This window comes from Trachypithecus francoisi, unplaced genomic scaffold (assembly GCF_009764315.1).
Source record: "Trachypithecus francoisi isolate TF-2019V2 unplaced genomic scaffold, Tfra_2.0 Lachesis_group0, whole genome shotgun sequence".
In the NCBI taxonomy this organism is placed as follows: Eukaryota; Metazoa; Chordata; class Mammalia; order Primates; family Cercopithecidae; genus Trachypithecus; species Trachypithecus francoisi.
This window is the reverse complement of record NW_022681453.1, coordinates 137,857,100-137,876,463: the sequence shown is the minus strand read 5'-3', so window position 1 is coordinate 137,876,463 and position 19,364 is coordinate 137,857,100. Positions and strand designations below refer to the sequence as shown.

At 42.7% G+C, this 19,364-nt stretch overlaps 2 protein-coding genes across 10 annotated transcripts in view; both read right to left on the bottom strand.

Annotated features, from left to right (window-relative positions):
• The window catches only part of ZNF621 (zinc finger protein 621), a 32,798-nt gene extending 14,901 nt beyond the window's left edge, over nt 1–17,897 (bottom strand). Inside the window, exons 1-3 of one of the 3 annotated variants that reach the window (XM_033212135.1) lie at nt 17,878–17,897; nt 17,623–17,695; nt 407–504 (exon numbers count right to left, since the gene is read on the bottom strand). The gene's annotated coding sequence lies outside the window, so the exon portion shown is untranslated. Of the gene's footprint in view, nt 1–406; nt 505–11,421; nt 11,536–17,622; nt 17,696–17,877 lie in introns of those variants that run through there. The other 2 variants (XM_033212133.1, XM_033212134.1) reach the window with 2 other exon arrangements.
• ZNF620 (zinc finger protein 620) lies at nt 6,827–17,961 on the bottom strand. 7 transcript variants are annotated; one of them, XM_033212144.1, is made up of 5 exons: nt 17,865–17,955; nt 17,623–17,695; nt 12,362–12,488; nt 11,422–11,535; nt 6,827–8,029 (listed from the first exon to the last, which is right to left on the bottom strand). In XM_033212144.1, the coding sequence occupies exons 2-5, from the start codon at nt 17,644–17,646 to the stop codon at nt 7,026–7,028; spliced, it is 1,269 nt and encodes a 422-aa protein (XP_033068035.1). In that variant the 5' UTR covers nt 17,647–17,695; nt 17,865–17,955; the 3' UTR covers nt 6,827–7,025. The 7 variants fall into 7 exon arrangements, with proteins under 7 accessions (XP_033068035.1, XP_033068036.1, XP_033068038.1 ...); XM_033212145.1 differs by having other exon boundaries at nt 6,833–8,029; nt 17,803–17,894; XM_033212143.1 differs by having other exon boundaries at nt 6,839–8,029; nt 17,878–17,936.
• Nucleotides 17,962–19,364: the final 1,403 nt, after the last annotated feature.

Genomic DNA, 19,364 nt, shown 5'->3' with positions numbered 1-19,364 from the left:
CAAATAATGATCTGGACAGTCCTTTAGGGTCTGTTCTGTAAGTTGGACTGCACGAAGAAAAAACAGTGAAGACGGGAGGCTGCTAATTAAAAGACCTTATTTTTCATATTCAGGGAAGGAAAAGACTGTTTTTTGACCAAAGTCCCAAGTCACTAACAAGTACTTGCCATTAATTTACATAATTTTAGATCAGTACACGTAACTCTGAAAATCAACCAATACACAACAGCGTCACTCCAAGCTTCTGAACATGAGCCAGTCAGTGATAAGCACTTCCTGAAGCCAGCCAGTCAGTGGCAGCCCTCCCCAGCTCATTGGCAAGTACCTCTCTACCGTGCCCTTCCTTCTGGACAGGAGCCTTTCTCCAGTATCAAAGTGGTGCCAAGATGGACAGACTTTCTTTTACCTTGATCACACTGATACTTCTCCTGAACACAGTTCCAGATACCAGGCTCCTCCTCACCAGGCATTTCCATGCTATAAAGGGGAATTGGTCTCCCACCACTAAAAGATAAAAAATGATCCTGGGTATGTAGATATATTGCTTTATTACAGGGGTCCCACTTCTTGGATTTGTTATTCCTTTCTTAAAAATTAGACTGACTTATGAAGTCCTATTATGGAGAGTATACTAGGTATCTACTGCTGCATAACAAATCACCCTAAAGCCTTATGGCTGAAAACAAAACACACTATCTGTTGAAGTTTCTATGAATCAGTGAACATAGGTCAGTCAGTCCTAAAAAGAGAAAAAGAAAAAAAAAATGGGTTCTGTGGATAAGGAATTTGGGAGTGGCTTGGCTGGATGGTACTGGCTTGGGATCTCTCATGAGGGTCTAGTCAGGTGTCACCTGGGACTGCAGTCACTTGAAAGTTGGACTGAGGCTGGGGATTTGCCTCAAAGGTAACTCACTCACATGGTTGGCACATAAGTGCCGGCTATTAGTGTGAAACGTCCCTTCTTGTGCCGGGTACAGTGGCTCAGACCTGTAATCCCAGCACTTTGGGACGCCAAGGCAGGCAGATCACCTGAGGTCAGGAGTTTGAGGCCACCCTGGCCAACATGGTGAAACCCCGTCTCTACTAAAAATACAACGGGCGTGGTGGCACACACCTGTAATCCCTGCTACTTGGGAGGCTGAGGCAGGAGAATCGCTTGAACCTGGGAGGCAGAGGTTGCAATGAGCCAAGATCCCGCCACTGCACTCCAGCCCAGGGGACAGAGCGAGACTCTGTCTCAAAAAAAAAAAAAAAAAGAAAAGAAAAAAAAAACCTCCCTTCCCACACCAGGTATCTGTACATGGCTGAGTATCCTCACAACACAGCAGCAGACTTCCACTTCCACCTCAAGTGAGCAGCCCAAGAGGTCAAGGCAGAAGTGGCAATATGATTTAAGTCCTAGCTTTGGAAGTCACCTGCTGTCATTTCCTCAGTATACTATCATCACAGGCCAGTCATGATTCAGTGTTGGATGAGATACACAAGGGTGTGAATGCCAGAATGAGAATCACTGGGGACCATTTAGGGAGCTGGCTAAACACATTTTTTACCTACCACAGAAACGGTCCTTTTTATAGTACTTTTATTGTAACATTTATGAAGAGCAGTTGTTTCAAATAGATGAATTACATTTCCAAGAATAATAGCATTAGAACATATATTTGCATACTGCCCCTTCTCTAAACCTATCAAAGAGTATCTACCATGAATCTAAAGAAATGGACACACATATATGGGTGTACGTACATGTACACATTTATACACCACAAACTCTAAAGAGTATCAGTTATTCCAATTAGTTCTAACTTGAACTAACTAGAAGGAACAAGATTGGACATGTAACTCCTCCATTTGGTATTATGGTGCAGGGAGAAGAGATGAAAGTTTTGGTAGGCAAGACAAAGTGCCTAAAATCCCCAGGTTGGAACCATGACAGGAATCATGAGCAGTCTGAAGAGAAAATTGGGACCATGCTACAAGAGGCCCATTCTTTTCCAGAACAGCTTCAACAGAAACCATCTATAGGCAGTGCTGCTTAGAGGAAGCTAAAGAGCAAAGTGAACCAAAAGATACAGGAAACTTTAGACTTTGCAACTGTGAGTCAGTTCACGTAACAGCAAAATTAAAGTCTCTGGAGCTGAATATCTCTCTCCTGATCAATGCCAGAGAGATTAGCTCTCCCTAAAAACACACTATCCTCACCCACTAGCCACTACAATAAGGCAAAAAACAAAAAAGCATCCAGAATTAGGAAGAAGTAAAACTGTTATTTGCAAACATGATTCTCAATGTTAGAAAATTCTATGGAATCTATAAAATGTTACTAGAACTAATAAGTGAGTTGTGCAAGGTTGCAGGATATGTGGTTAATATATAAAAAACAATTATATTCCTATATGTCAGCAAAAACTGGAAATTCACTGTTTATTATTACAAGTATCATAAGTTATTCAGTACCTATGTATGAAAAAGATAAAATTTTTAGATGCATCTGGGGAAAAGTGTGAAAGATCTGCACAGTAAAAATTATAAAACATTGCTGAAGGAAATTAATATCTAAATGGGGAGATCTACCATGTCCATGGGTCAAAAGACTCTATATAGTTGTCAATTCTCCATAAATTGATCATTATATTCAATGCAATCCCAATCAAACTCCCAGGAGGTGTTTTATAGAAACTGAAAAACTGATTCTAAAATTCATATGCAAGTGCAAAAGACTTCTAATGGCCAAAACACCCTGACAAAGAACAAAGTTAGAGAACTAACACTATATGACTTCAATGCTTATTAGATTTCAACACTTATTAGATAACTACAATAATAAAGGCAGTGCCTTAATGGCATCAAGACAGACAAACAGATCAATGGAACAGAATCTAGAAATAGACCCACACATATATGGACTTCTGATTCACAATGGTACAAAGGCAATTCAGTGGGGGAACTTTTTTCAAAAAATGGTGTTACAGACCAGGCAACAGTGGCACAGACTTGTAGTCCCAGCTTCTCAGGAGACTGAGGCAGGAGGATCACTTGAGACCACGAATTCAAGGGTACAGTACACTATAATCATGCCTGTGAGTAACACTGCACTTCAGCTTGTGCAACATAGTAAGACCCATCTCTTAAAAAAAAAAAATGGTGCTACAATAGGATACTTATATGAAGTAAAAAAAAAAAAAAAAAAAAAACTTAGATCCATGCCTCAGACAAAAATTAACTCAATAGATGATATAATTAAATGTAAAACCTAAAACTATAAAACTTCTGGCCAGGCACGGTGGCTCACACCTGTAATCCCAGCACTTTGGGAGACCGAGGCGGGCAGATCACTTAAGGTCAGGATTTCGAGACCAGCCTGGCCAACATGGCAAAACCCCATCTCTACTAAAAATACAAAAATTAGCTGGGCATGGTGGCACAGGCCTGTAATCCCAGCTACTCAGGAGGCTAAGGCAGGATAATTGCTTGAACTTAGGAGGTGGAAGTTGCAGTGAGCAACCTCCGAAGTTGCAGATTGAGATCCTGCCACTCTGCCACTGCACTCAAGCCTGGGCAACAGAGTGAGACTCTGTAAAACAAACAAACAAAAAAAACAAAAAAAAAAAAACTATAGAACTTCTAAAAGGAAAACAGGAAAAATATCTTTGCAGATGTGGGTAAAGCAAAGATGTCTTAGATTTGACACTGAAACCATGATCCATTAAAAAAAAAAACAGGCTAGGCACAGTGGCTCACGCCTGTAATTCCAGCACTTTGGGAGGTCAAGGCAAGAGGCTCACTTGGGCCCAGAAGTTCAAGACCAGCCTGTGCAATATACTGAGACCCCATCTCTATTTAAAAATAAATAAAATAAATAAACTGATAAATCGGATTTCATGCATACTAATGTCTTCTGCTCTTTAAAAGACACTGTCATCATGTGCACCTGTAATCCCAGCTACTTGGGAGGCTGAGGTGTGAGGATCACTTGAACCTGGGAGGCAGAGGTTGCAGTAAGCCAAGATGGTGCCACTGCACTCCAGCCTGGGCAACAGAGTGAAACCCCATCTCAAAAAAGAAAAAAACAAAAAAACAAACAAAAAAAAAAACACTGTTATGAGAATGAAAAGACAAACCACAGGCTAGAAGAAAATATTTAAAAATCACATATCTGAAAAAGACTTGTATCCACAATAATGACCTCTCAAAGATTGATCAAACAAAACCCAATAAAAACATGGGCAAAAGATATGAGCAGACACTTCATCAAATAAGATATATGGAACACAAATAAGCACAATAGTCATTAGAGAAATGCAAATTAAAACCACAATGGGATAGCATTAAACAATTAGAATAGCTAAAATTTAAAAACCTGACATCAAGTGTAGGCATAGATGTATTGGAAGTACAACTGTCATACAATACAAGTGGAAATGTACAATGGCACAACCTCTTTCGTAAAACAGTTTTGAAGATTCTCAAAAAGTTAAATAGGGTATGGTGGTGCACACCTGTAGTCCCAGCTACTAAGAGTAGGACAGGAGGACTGAGGAAGGAGGATACGCTGAGCCCAGGGGTTTGAGTCCAGCCTGAACAACAAAGCAAGAACCACCCCCTCCCAACCTCTAAAAAATAAAAATGTAATAAAAATGTAAAACATTTAATATAAACAAACTACCTAATGACCTAGCTATTCCTCTCCTGGTATCAAGAAAAATGAAAGCATATATTCTTACAAAGATGTGGACACAAATGTTCATAGCAGCTTTATTTGTAATAGCCAAAAACTAGAAACAACCCAAATGGCCATCAACAGGTCAATGAATAAACAAATTATGGCATATCCATACAGTGGAATACTACTCAGCAATAAAAAGGAATGAACTATTGATATATATGCAACAACATGGGTGAATCTCAAAGTAATTATGCTGAAAGACACCAGACCAAAAAATAAACGAAAATTAATCCAAGTGACAGAAAGCAAGCCAGTGGTTGCCTGTGAAGGGCCAAGAGGAAGGGATTAGGGAGGGGTACAAGCAAAGTTTTGGGGTGGTGGCTGATTATTATCTTGAACTGTGATAATTGTTTCACTGGTATATTGATAAGTCAAAACTTATCAATAGGATTATAATAATAGGTAATTTTGTTTTTTGGAGGCGGGGTCTCACTCTGTCGCCTAGGCTGGAGTGCAGTGGCATGATCTCAGCTCATTGCAACCTCTGCCTTCCTGGTCTCCTGCCTCAGCCTCCCAAGTAGCTGGGACTACATGTGCATGCCACCATGCCCAGCTAATTTTTTGTATTTTTAGTAGAGACAGGGTTTCAGCATGTTAGCCAGGATGGTCTTAATCTCCTGACCTCGTGATCTGCCCACCTCAGCCTCCCAAAGTGCTGAGATTACAGGCCTGAGCCACTGCGCCCGGCCAATAATAGGTAATACTTTTATTATATGCAGTCACTGTTTGAAACACTTCTACATGTATTAATGCATTTAATCCCCAACACAAACCTATGAGGTAGATTAACTGTCATCCTCAGTTTACAGATAAGGAAACTAGTGCAGTTTTTGTAACTTAACCAAGGACAAACACCTGGGCTCAAAGCAAAATCTGCCTGGCTCTGTATTATTAATCACTACTCTCTGCTTCCTGCAATAGGCAAAATCAAGCTGGCTGCCAGAGGGGATGCTAAAACCTAACACATTTACATCTTCCCTCATTTCCACAGATAACAGCAATAATGGTAGGTTCTTCCATGATCATAAAAAATAACTAGATGGAGTTGCAAGAAAATGCTTCCAGCTTTGAGATCACTTGATACAGCAATGAGAAGAATAAATTTAAGACAAATGGTGCCTTGCACCTGACTCAAAGAGTATATACATCCTGACTTTTGCAAAGGCACAGACTACAACTGTCTAGTGAAGACAAACTGAAGAGTAAGTAGGGTGGGATAGGTCTCTGAAGTTTGCACCCTACTAGGAATGTCTTCCGAGATGCATGTGGCTCCACATGGACAGGGCCCGTTTTTGAATTTAGGAGACTTCTGACATACGGACTGTAATAGGGTATCCATGTATCTGTCTTTTTATTTACTGGTTTACTTCTTGTGTAGTGTTGCAAATATAAGAAAGGATGCATGGGAAATAAAGGTTGCAGATTTAAAGGGCCTGAATTGCCTTGTACTTTATAAGTATAAGGGCCTTATACTTATACTTTGGAGTATAGAATTGCAGGGGAAAACATTTTCCATGAGAAGTCTGAAGGCATACACATTGTCATCTGACTTTGAAGGTTGCTGCTGAAAAATCTAATGCCATTTTCATTTTTTATTTTTTTGAGAGAAAGTGTTACTCTGTCGCCCAGGGTGGAGTGCAGTGGTGTGATCTTGGCTCACTGCCACCTCTGCCTCAGAGGTTCAAGTGATTCTCCTGCCTCAGCCTCCTGAGTAGCTGGGATTACAGGCATGCACCACCACGCCTGGCAAATTTTTGTATTTTTTTTTTTTTCAGGATAGACAGGGTTTCACCATATTGGTCAGGCTGGTCTCGAACTCCTGACCTCGCGATCCGCCTGCCTCGGCCTCCCACAGTGCTGGGATTACAGGCATGAGCCACCATGCCCGGCCTCACTTTAATTTCTGATCTTTTGTTTTCTCTCTCTAGAAACTTTTAGGGTCTCATTTTTTTCTCCATGATCCCCTTATTCAAACTTGGTGTTTTCATAATTCACAGCAATTTTCCTTAATGTAGGTTTCCCTTGAATCCATCCTGCTGGGCACACAGCATGTCCTTTAAATCTGGAAACTTACATTTCCTTTCATGTTTTTAAGTTTGGCTTTTGTTTTTCTTTTTTTTTTGGTCTTCTCTAACCATAAAGAGACTTCATGTTGGGGAAACAGGGGTTCCAAAAACTTAAGGAAGATTTCATGATGAAAGCCAAGTGTCTACCCAGGAAGGACAGCAAGGACACTGAAAAAGAGCATGAAAATAAAGAGAAAAAATGAGAGGCACCATGGGCCTAACTATGGATAGCCCTATGCTTGGACAGGTGTCTTCTGAGTGTGTAGTTTCTGATGCAGAATGAATCTTCCACACCAGCTGAAGGTTTTACCACACACTTTACACTCATAAGGTTTCTCGCCAGTGTGAACTCGCTGGTGCTGAATCAGGGTTATTTTCTGATTGAATGCCTTCCCACACTCCTTACATTCAAAGGGCTTCTCCCCAGTGTGAATTCGCTGATGCTGAGTCAAGGCTGTGTTGGAGCTTAGTCGTTTTCCACACTCTTTACATTCGTAAGGTTTCTCCCCAGTGTGCATTCGCTGATGGACAGTGAAACTTGAGCTACAACTGAAAGTTTTCCAACATTCATTACATTCATAGAGCTTCTCCCCAGTGTGGAACCTCTGGTGCTGGAGGAAGACAGAGCTGCTACTGAAGGCCTTGCCACACTCCTTACATTCATAGGGCTTTTCTCCAGTGTGGATTCTCTGATGCTGAATCAAGGCTGTGTCTGAACTTAAACCTTTTCCACATTCTTTACATTTAAATGGTTTCTTTCCAGTGTGAATTATCTGATGCCGGATAAGTAATGAGTTATATCTGAAGTCTTTTCCACATTCTTTGCATTCAAAAGACTTTTCACCAGTGTGACATTTCTGATGTTGGTGGAAGTCTGCCATTTGAATGAAATATCTGCCACATTGTCCACATTCATAAGATATCTGACCACTAGGAATTGTCTGATTTGTAGTGAGCTGTGTGCTGACACTAATATTTTTTCCTAATTTCTCAAACTTCTCTCCATTCTTGACCGCATAGGCCTCATGGTACCTGGCTGAGGTATCTGTGAAATGTCTCCTCTTTGATTTTTTCTTAATTATCCAATGACCTTGGGGCTGCTCTAGGCTGCTCCCAAAGTCAAGGTGCTGGGAAACATTCCCTGGCAGCACCCCCACCATCAGTCTGAAGGACACTGTTTCTTTGGACACATGCTCCTTTGGAGTTAATCTTTCCTTCTCAGTTCTGGCCTCATCCCCTATCACAAAAAGAAAATACAAGTGTCAATCCCTGATCACACACACACACACACACACACACACACACACACATCTGTGCTGAAGAAGAAACAGAATTAAGTGGTTCTAATTTGCCCTGAGTATATGGATATTTTCTAATATGCTCACAAGATGGCTGCCTAAGATCACCACACAACAGAGCCCCACAGGGACATGAAAACTCTGAGAGGGGAGGCAAGCAAGGCCAAGAGACATTCCCATAAACAGTGTGCAAACCAGAAAACTGCAAAGACTGTTAATTAGGGCAGAAAGACTAAGAAAAGTGAATGAGGTGGATAAAGACACAAACATAGAAAAGTAACAAATAGAAATCCATAAGTGAGAGGAAGACTCCCGAGATTAGAGAAGGGGCAGGTTAGGCAGCTCAAGCACTACAACAGGTCCCACAGGCTGAGATTCCTTAAGAGATGCTTGTTAGAAGACATCATCCATGTCATAATCTTGAAAAGAGAGCTGATCTCTGCCATCAAGCTGGCTCTAGTAAAGCAGCAGGCTCCCATGCAGTGGTTGAGGACGCTATGCATGGCAACCACCACAGCATCCTGAAGGAGAAAGGAAGGTTTGGAGGCTTGCCTTTAAAACCAAAGAGCAGTGGAAATGTGAAGAACTCGTCCAAGAGTGAATGTAAGTCCCAAAGAGGGCCTGGTAACGATACTTGCTGTTTTTCCTAAAAGGTCTCATAGTTTGTGCATTTGTTTAATACAACAGTTTGAAAAGTGAACCACTAAACTCACATGATAATAAGGGAAAACCAAAGAGAAATATTCCCTCCACTATCAAAGCCTTTTGCGGATTAAATAAAATCTTCAGCCTGCATGCATTCACAAAAAATTGTTCAGAAAATATTTTTACTTAGATGACGTAGGGTCCTGAGGTCACATCCAGAAAGGTACAACTTAAACTCAAGACTTGGGAGTGGATCAGTAATGGGCATTCTCTGCAGAAGAGCACAGAAAATTTTCACAGGCAGAGGAGGGGTAAAGCAGAATAAGAAAGAATAAAAAATATACTATGTTTTATTTATTTATTTACTTTTGAAATAGGGTCTCGCTGTGTCACGCAGGTTGGAGTGCGGTGGCGCAATCTTGGCTCACTGCAACCTCTACCTCCTGGGTTCAAGCGATTCTCATGCCTCAGCCTCCCCAGTAGCTGGTACTACAGGTGCACACCACCACACCCAGCTAATTTTTGATGGTTTTTTTTTTTTTTTTTTTTTTGAGACAGAGTCTCGCTCTGTCACTCAGGCTGGTGTAGGGTCCAGCCCTACTGGGCCTGTGGGTTTTTCTCCTCATGTGTGGAGAGAAGAGATTGTAGAAATAAAGGCACAAGACAAAGAAAAAGAAGAAAAGACAGCTGGGCCCAGGAGACCACTACCACTAAGATGCGGAGACCGGCCCTAAATGCCTGGCCATGCTATTTATTGTGTACGAGGCAAAGGGGCAGGGTATGGAGTGAGAGTCATCTCCGATGATAGGTAAGGTCACGCGAGTCATGTGTCCACCGGACAGGGGGCCCTTCCCTATTTGGTAGTCAAGGCGGAGAGAGAGAGGGGACAGCTTATGTCATTATTTCTTCTGTGCATTTCAAAGGCTTTAGTACTGTCACTAATTCTGCTACTGCTATCTAGAAGGCGGAGCCAGGTGTACAGGGCGGAACATGACAGTGGACCAGGAGCGTGACCACTGAAGCACAGCATCACAGGGAGACGATTAGGCCTCCGGATGGCTGCAGGCGGGCCTGATTGATGTCAGGCCTTCCACAAGAGGTGATGGAGCAGAGTCTTCTCTAACTCCCCCAGGGAAAGGGACACTCCCTTTCCCAGTCTGCTAAGTAACGGGTGCCTTCCCAGGCACTGGTGCTACCGCTAGACCAAGAAGCCCTCTAGTTGCCCTGTCTGGGCATGACAGAGGGCTCACACTCTTGTCTTCTGGTCACTTCTCACCGTGTCCCTTCAGCTCCTATCTCTGTATGGCCTGGTTTTTCCTAGGTTATAATCATAGAACAAAGATTATTATAATATCGGAATAAAGAGTAATGCTACAAACTAACGATTAATAATATTAATATACAATCATATATATAATCTATTTCTAGTATAACTATTCTTACACTTTTCTTTATTATATATTTTCTTTATTATACTGGAACAGCTTGTGCCCTCTGTCTCTTGCCTTGGCACCTGGTTGGCTTGCTGCCCACAGGCTGGAGTGCAGTGGTGCGATCTCAGCTCACTGCAACCTCCACCCCTAGGTTCAACCGATTCTCCCGCCTCAGCCTCCTAAGTCGCTAGGATTACAGGCACGTGCTACCACATCCATGCTAACATTTTGTATTTTTAGTAGAGATGAAGTTTCACCATGTTGGCCAGGCTGGTCTTGAACTCCTAACCTCAGGTGATCCACCCACCTCAGCCTCCCAAAGTGCTGGGATTACAGGCATAAGCCACCAGGCCTGGCTATATATATATATATATATATATATATATTATATATATATATACACACACACACATACACACAAATATATATATATATATATATGTGTATACATTTTTTTTTTTTTTAAATTAGAGACGGGGTTTCGCCATGTTGGTCAAGTAGGTCTTGAACTCCTGGCCTCAAGTGATTCACCTGCCTTGACCTCCCAAAGTGCTGAGATTACAGATATGAGCCATCATGCCCAGCCTATTGTTAATTCTTATATCAATAACCATCAAAATGAGGAAGTTAATCACCTTTAATTTACAATAAACTTTGCTCCAGAAATTTTTTTAAGTATCTGTGGGGGAAAGATGAAATAAGAATCAAAGGATATTGGTGACTATTGAGGCTGGATGAAGGATACATGGAGTGCATTATGCTGGTGTTTGCGTATATTTGAAAATTTCTATTATAAAAATAAACGTTTTATTATTTAAGTCAGTGCTTAAACAATGTAGCCTGTGATATGCAGATGGCCAGCAATGTTGCCAGAAGCCTATTTTCCTCCAAAGGTGGCTGACATTCTCATCTTTGCAAAAACAAACTGGCAGAAAAATAAAATGGTTTCATATGACAGAGAAGAAATGAGCTGGTTTAAGTGCTGCCCAATCAGACAGTCTCCCTTGGCAGGTTGTGAGGAGAAGAGGCAAAGATGAATACGCAAAGAAATCTCACAGTCATTCCTGTCTTAAAAGAGACTGGCCCTTCCCCAGTTGAGGTAGGTTACCACCACGAACTAAGAGAATCACATGTAATCATTCCACAGGAACAAAAACAGTCTCCCAAGAGAAGGAACACTTCTTGCGCAATGAAATGTGAAAACAAGAAAGCAAGCCAAGCCAAAAAGACATCTAGTGGGTTCTCATGCTCACCTGGACAGATACCTCTGAGAGCCTCCCTGCCCATAGGTTCCCAGGGATCGAGGTCCCATGGCAGTTCCCCTTGCTCCAGCTGGGAGACCAGAACAGGCGTGGTGAATGGAAATGCTGCCCAGGGAGAAAGAAACAGGAAAAGGTAAGGGGAATCAGGAACCAGGGTCCTCTTGTAGCCCCCCTTTATCTTTATCTGCTGAGCCAGGTAGTGAGAGACGAGGTGAGTCAGGGAGAAACTTAATCTATGCTGCTGGAAGACAGCAATTTCCCACAAAGCGGCACAGAGTCCCAGAATAATCCCACGCTCACATAAGGGAATCTCAAGTTTTCTTCAGAGAACTTGGAAGACACAAGGGGCTTTGCTGTGCTACCAAGAGCTCCTTTCCCTCCCATGTTTTGGGTACAGTCCCTCCTAGGGTTGGAGAGACAGCTGATTTCAAAACCTGGGAACACAGGGCTCTCTCCACCCAGAAAACTCCAGGCAGCTCAGCCTTCAGGGCAACAGGGAGTTATTAGAAACCCCACAAAGTTCTAGGGCCAGAAGTGGTGGCTCACGCATGTAATCCCAGCACTTTGGGAGGCTAAGGCAGGAGGATCGCTTGAGGCCAGGAGTTCGAGACCAGCCTGGCCAACATGGTGAAACCCCATCTCTACTAAAAATATAATAATTAGCCTGGTGTGGTGGCACCCACCTGCAATCCCAGCTACTTGGGAGGCTGAGGCAGGAGAACCACTTGAACCTGGGAGGTGGAGGTTGCAGTGAGCCGAGATCGCGTCACTGCACTCCAGCCTGGGCAACAGAGACTGTTGTCTCAAAAAAAAAAAAAGAAAGAAAGAAAAGAAAAAAAGAAAAAAAAGAAACCCTAAAAAATTCTAAGGAATAAAGAAGCCAGGATGCTCAAAGGGCAGAGGCCAAAAACAAGAAGAAGAGATGTCTTACCCAGGGAAGCCACATTTGCATAATTCTCCAGCATCACCTCCCTGTACAGGGCCCTCTGCACAGAGTCCAGGCTGGCCCATTCATTCTGGGTGAAGTACACAGCCACATCCTCAAAGGTCACTGGTTCCTAAAACAACAGGTTCCTGCTCAAACCCTGCATGAGGGCAGAGGACCAGGCTAAGTAGTGGGGCAGAGACTTACTGGGTCTAGTGGTATTGCCAAGGACAGTTATCCAGCACTCCACCAGAGGCCAGCCCTCAGCCATCTTTGCCCACACCAACAGGGGAGTCCAAGGGTCACTGCACCCCTTTGTGGTCATCCCCAGCAAACAGTTCTATTTTCATCTGCTGATCTCTGCTTGCCTCCACTGTGCCCTGCTCTGTGTGCCCATCTGTTCCTCTGGGCTCCTTTCCCCAGTGTGGGTTTTGTGTGCACATGCACAGGGGACATCTGTATAAACACAGTGAATAATACTTTTGTACTGATCTCCACTCTCTCCCTAACCCCACTAAAGTGATAGTAACATAGTAGCCCAAGAGAAGAGTCAAAGCAGGCCAGGCACAGTGGCTCATGCCTGTAATCCTAGCACTTTGGGAGGCCGAGGCAGACAGATGGCTTGAGACCAGCCTGGCCATGGGGCCAATAGGGTGAAACCCTGTCTCTACAAAAGATACAAAAATTTGCCAGGTGTGGTGGTGCATGCCTGTAGTCCCAGCTACCTGGGAGGTTGAGATGGGAGGATCACCTGAGCTTGGGGAGGTCGAGGCTGCAGTGAGCTGTGTTTGCACCACTGTATGCCAGCCTGGGTGACACAGTGAGACCCTGTCTCAAAAAAAAAAAAGAGAGAGAGAGAGAGAGGAGTCAAAGCCAGTTAGAGGCATAAACAGAATTTTAGAAGGCAGAGAAAGAATGAATGACAACTAGACTAGAAAAGTAGACAAAGATGAAACTCAACTTCCGGCAGAAGGGGAAGCACACAAAAAGGGGCCCAATTCAAACCACAGAACGAAGGATGAGCTAAGGATTTTGTAAATGTGCACTGTTGTTTATAACTTGGTAAAATATTCTATCTCCTTAAAAGCAACATAGAGAAGGAAGGACCAACAAAGTATTTAGGACAATGAATGAAAAATATCTACACATAGGCATATAACTGAGAAGTCTCAGAAAAATGAGAATACACAAGAAGTCTCAGAAAAATGAGACATCCTACAGGCTTTCAGAGAAGGAAAAACAACACACACATGAAGACTGGAAAGTCAAGATGGCAACAGACTAAACAGCAAAAGTAAAAGGGTAATGTTTTTTAAAATGCAGGCCAGGTGCAGTGGCTCACGCCTGTAATCCCAGCCCCTTGGGAGGCCAAGGCGGGAAGACTGCTTCAGCTCAGAAGTTTGAGACCAGCCTGGGCAACATGGTGAAACTCCGTCTCTACAAAATACACAAAAATTAGCCATGCAAGGTGATGCTCCCAACTACTCGGGAGACTGAGGTGGGAGGATCACCTGAGCCTAGGGAAGGTCGAGGCTGCAGTGAGCTGTGATTGTGCTACTGTACTCTGGCCTGGGTGACAGTGGGACTGTCTCTAAAAAAAAATGCTAAGGGAAAACTTCCAGTTCTTATCTAGGTGGAATCATGGGGGCTGGATTTTGCCTCCTCCCTGAAACAAAATAACCGGACAAATTATATAAAAATAATTTTCAAGATATCATGCAAAAAACAACAACAGTCCCTGAGAAACAGGAAAAAAAAAAGAGGTGAGCCCTGTAACTCCCTAAGCTACTACCCTGAGGAGTTTCCAGGCTGCAACACAGGAAGAGGGAACTGAGGCAGAACCTGGCATATTACCTTGCAGAGTCTGAAGAGACCAAGGCAGCTCGAGTTTATAGGACAGAATGCTAGCGAGGAGAGGGCTGCATAGAGATGCAATCTCAATTATCAGAGTATTCAACAAAACACAGATCAGTACATGGATGTGGGAAAACTAACCAAGGCCAGAGAAAGGATCATTTGGAAAGACTGAAAAGAACAATGCCTGATATTTACACACCATTAATCCTATGGAAAATGGAAAAAAAAAAAAAAAAGAGCCAGGCACGGTGGCTCATGCATGTAATCCCAGCACTTTGAGAAGCTGAGGTGGGCAGATCACTTGAGGCCAGGAATTCGAAACCAGCCTGGCCCACGTGATGAAACCCCATGTCTACTAAAAATACAAAAAATTTGCCGGGCATGGTGGTGTGTGCCTATAATCCCAGCTACGTGGGAGGCTGGGGCACAAGAATTGCTTGAACCCAGGAAGCAGAAATTGCAATAAGCCGAGATCGTACCATTGCACTCCAGCCTGGGTGACAGAGTGACTCTGTCTCAAACAAAAGAAAAAAAAAAGAAAATAGAAAAAGAGGATAAAGGGAAATGAAGAACAGTTGGGACCATTAGAAAACAAGTAGAAAAATGATAGGCCCAACTCTAGCCATATCAATAATGGTATCAAATGTAAATAATCTAAACATCCCAAAAGGCAAACATTGTCATATTGGATTTTTAAAAAAATAAGAACCTACTATCTGTCACCTTCAATAAATGTACATTAAATATAAAGACAGGCATAAATTAAAATCAAAATAATAGACATACCAATAACAGATATACCAAAATAATAGATATATCAAAATAATAGATATACCAAAATAAAACATGTACCATGACAACATTAGTCAAAGAAAACTGTAAGGCCAGGCATGGTGGCTCATGCCTGTAATCCCAGCACTTTGGGAGGTGGAGGTGGGAGGATGGCTTGCATCTAGGAGTTTGAGACTAACCTGGGCAACCTTGTCTCTAGGAAAAAGAAGTTAGCTAAGCACAGTGGTCTGTACCTGTAGTCTCAGCTCCTTGGGAGGATCACTTAAGCCTGGGAGGTCGAGGCTGCAGTGAGCTGTGATTGCACCACTGCACTCAGCCTGGGAGACAGAGTAAAACTGTCTCAAAAGAAAAAAAAAAAAAAAAGCTGTAGTGGCCAAATTCATATAAGACAATGTAGATAGGTAGACAGTCCATATTCTGTGCCATAAAAGAGAGCTCAATAAAATCAAAATGATTCAAGTCATACAAAGTATGTTTTCTGACTGTAATGCAATTAAATCTGATATAACAGAAAGACTCCTGGAAAATCCCCAAATATTTGGAAAGTCAATAACACACTTCCATAAGAGAATGTAAAGTACTCTAAACTGAATAAAAATGAAAACACCATGTACTAGAATTTGCAGGATAATGCCAAAGCAGTACTTGGGAGGAAATTTATAGCACTAAATGCCTATTTTACAAAACAAAAAAGAAGAAAGATCTCAAATCTGTGACTTCAGCTTCCCCCTTAAAACTAAAAAAACAGCAAATTTAACACAAAATAAGTGTAAAAAATACATTAAAGATCAAAGTGAAAACTAATGACATAAAACAGAAAAGTAATGAAACCAGAAGCTAGTTCTTAATTTTTCTTAAAGAAAAATTAATAAAATTTATAAACCTCTAGCCAGAGTGCCAGAAAAAAAGACAGAATACACAAATCACTAATATTAGTAATAAAAGAAGTGACATCACTGCAGATAATAAAAGATACGGACATATTATGAACAACTTTATGTGAATAATTTCTACAACTTAGATAAAATGGATAAGTTCCTTGAAAGGCACAAGTTACCAAAACTCATTTAAGCTGCGCATAGTGATGCATGCCTGTAGTCCCAGGTACCTGGGAGGCTGAGTGGGGAGGATCACTTGAGCCCAATTTGAGGTCAGCCTGGGCAACATAGAGAAAAACGTGTCAAAAAATAAAAATAAAGAAATAAAGAAATAAAAAGAGACGGATAACCAGAGTAGCCCCTATATCTACCAAAGGACTCAAAAATCTTATCAGAAAGAAAATTCCATGCCTATATACCTTCACTGATGAATTCTACCAAATATTTAAAGAAGAAATGCAATCAACTCTACATAAATCATTCCAAAATATTAAAGAGGAGGGAGTATTTCTCATTCTATGGAACAAAGATGTCACAAGAAAACTGCAAATCAATACCTCATAAACATAGACACAGAAATTTTAACAAATTAAATTCAATATATAGTACTAATAAAAGAATAATACATCATGACGAAGTCGGTTTTATCCCAACGCAGAGTTGGTTTAATATTTGAAAGAAAAATAATGTAATGTAATTCACCACATTAACGAACTAAGAGAGGCTGGGCACGGTGGCTCACACCTGTAATCCCAGCACTTTGGGAAGCCAAGACGGGGGAATCACGAGGTCAAGCGATTGAGACCATCCTGGCCAACATGGTGAAACCTGGTCTCTACCAAAAATACAAAAATCAGCTGGGTGTGGTGGCGCGTGCTTGTAGTCCCTGCTACTCAGGAGGCTGAGGCAGGAGAATCGCTTGAACCCCGGAGGTGGAGGTTGCAGTGAGCCAAGATCGCGCCACTGCACTCCAGTCTATCGGTAGAGCGAGACTCCGTCTCAAAATAAATAAATAAATAAATTAAGAGAAAAACCATACGATCATCTAAATAGACACAGAAAAAGCATTTGTCAAAATCCAACAGCCATTCCTATAAAAACTCTCATCAAAGTAGGAATTGAAGAGAATGCCTGATAAAGGGCATTTACAAAACAAAACAAAAAAGCAAGAAACCTACAGTGAACATCAGTCTTCAGTGTGAAAGACTGAATGCTTTCACACCTTAAAAGCATAAATAAGACAAAGATATCTGCTCTCACCACTTCTGTTCAATATTGAAATAATGTTTCTAGCCAGTACAGTGAGGCAAGACAAAATAAAATAAAAGCATCCAGACTGGAAAGAAAGGAGTAAAACTATCTTTACTTATAGATGACCTATGTAGAAAATACAATGGAATCTACAAAACAGTTACTAGAATTGCTATACTGGAGAAGCAAATACTTCTCCAAGCCTGCGGATTGGGGTGAAAGGGGTCTTTACTGGATGTAATAATGCAGATTTCCACATTTCAGAATTTTTAGTTTTAAGCTGGCTTCAACTGCCAAATCCCAACCAATCCCCCCACACTCAATAGTTTTCTAGTCTTAAATTGGGCATTCTTACCTCTCCATCCCTCTCATAGACAGATGCACAATGGAAGCCACTAGCCTACACAACTCAAGATCTGAATGCAGAGGTGACACCTGCTCTCTCTTGACATCAAAAGGGTGAGAGGGAGGGAGAGAATGCTCACTCACCTGGCGCCAAGCGGTCTGGAGCATGGCTGGCGTCCCAGGTTCACACACTGCCTCGGGGTTCGGAGAAGTGAAACTGAAGAGAAAATAAAGAAGCACGGGTGAGACTGATGCTGCCTCACACCCCGCAAATGCCCTCTGTGCGACTTGGGCTCCTCTCCGTTCCGCTACCCCCTCCCTCACCCCAAACAGCAAAGGGGTTGGAAAACCAGGCAGAACAAGCCCCAGGGAAACCAATCAGTCACCCGGACCGCGAACCTCTTCTGCTCGGACCGCTAACCCCTCGCGGCGCAGGCGCAGATAAAGCGTGGAAATACCACCTGCAGCGACACCGAGAGAAGCGTGGGACCCTCCGCCGGAAGTGCGTTTTCCATGCCCCTCCTCTCTAGGAACCTGGGAAGTTGCCAGTCTCTGTGGTTCCCTACCCCAGCCGCCATCGCTAGTGTCCCTACTGCCTGAGACAACACGGGCCCGAGCGGGCGGCCCCAGGCGGGGGTCCTGCAGCGCCCACACCTGGTAGCTCCTTCGGGGCATGACGTTCAGCCAGCTCAGGCCACAGAATGGTTACTATCCTGGGTATTATTCATGGTTATCTGGCATTTGCCACTGTGGGTGTCTTTCCAGATAATGAAGGGACCATCGCTCCCTCCACATGCGCCAAAGCTGTCTAGATTGTGTGGGTGCGCTGCAGTGGGAAAAGTGGGCGTGGGGAAAGTCGGGCCCATCACTCAGAAGGCCGAATGTGTATGGACTATGTCGGTCCAGAAACCCAGCTGCACCGCTAATTGTATGACTGCAGCAAGTTTCCTTGCCCCGGTTTCCTTGTCTGTTAAATGCGTATTATGATGGTGGTACCAACCTCTTGAGGCTGTTCAGGGTTGATTCATTAAATTGGTTAATTGATAGGCAAATTATTTACAGCTGTGCCTGGCACACAGTAAGTGCTCGTGAGTTTGTATTGTTCTGTTTTCCAGTTGCGTCTTTTGAAGACACAAAATAAGTGCTGCTGGGACTCCAGTATGTGGCGTGCTTTAGGGAAATAGATTTTTTTTTTAAAGACAATTTCAGAAGTTTAGCGAAAGAGCTATTACATTTGGCCTTAGAGCCCCTTCCTGCCCTGTACTGGGATGTGTGCCCTGGCCCACCTGGAGACAGATTTTAGTTACTCCTTCCACAGGAATTAGATGTATCCACCACCTCTAAAACAAGTCCTACCATGGAGAGTATATTATGCATCTACTGCTGCATAATAAACCACTGTAATACTTTGTGGCTAAAAACAATAAACATTGTTATCTTTCACAGTTTCTGTGGACCCAGAATTCAAGAGCAGCTTGGCCGGGTGGTACTGGCTGAGGGTCTCTGCTGAGGTTGCAGTCAGGTGTCATGTGGGGCTGAAGTCATCTGAAGCTTGACTGAGTTAGGAGGATCCACCTCCAAGGTGGTTTATTCACATGGCTGGCAAGTGGGTGCTGGTTGTTGGCAGGAAGCCTCAGTTCCTTCCCATGTGAGGGTTTTCACAACATGGCATGTAGCTTTCTCCCAAAGTGAGGAATCCAACAGGCCAAGGCCAAAGCTTTTATGACCTAGTTTTGGAAATCATGCACTATGATTTCCTCAATACATTCTCCTCAGAGATTAGTCATGATTCAGTGTGGGGTGAGATACACAAGGGTTTGAATGCCAGAATATGAGAATCACTGGGAGCCACTGTGGGGCCACCTAGCACAGAGATTTTAACTGTC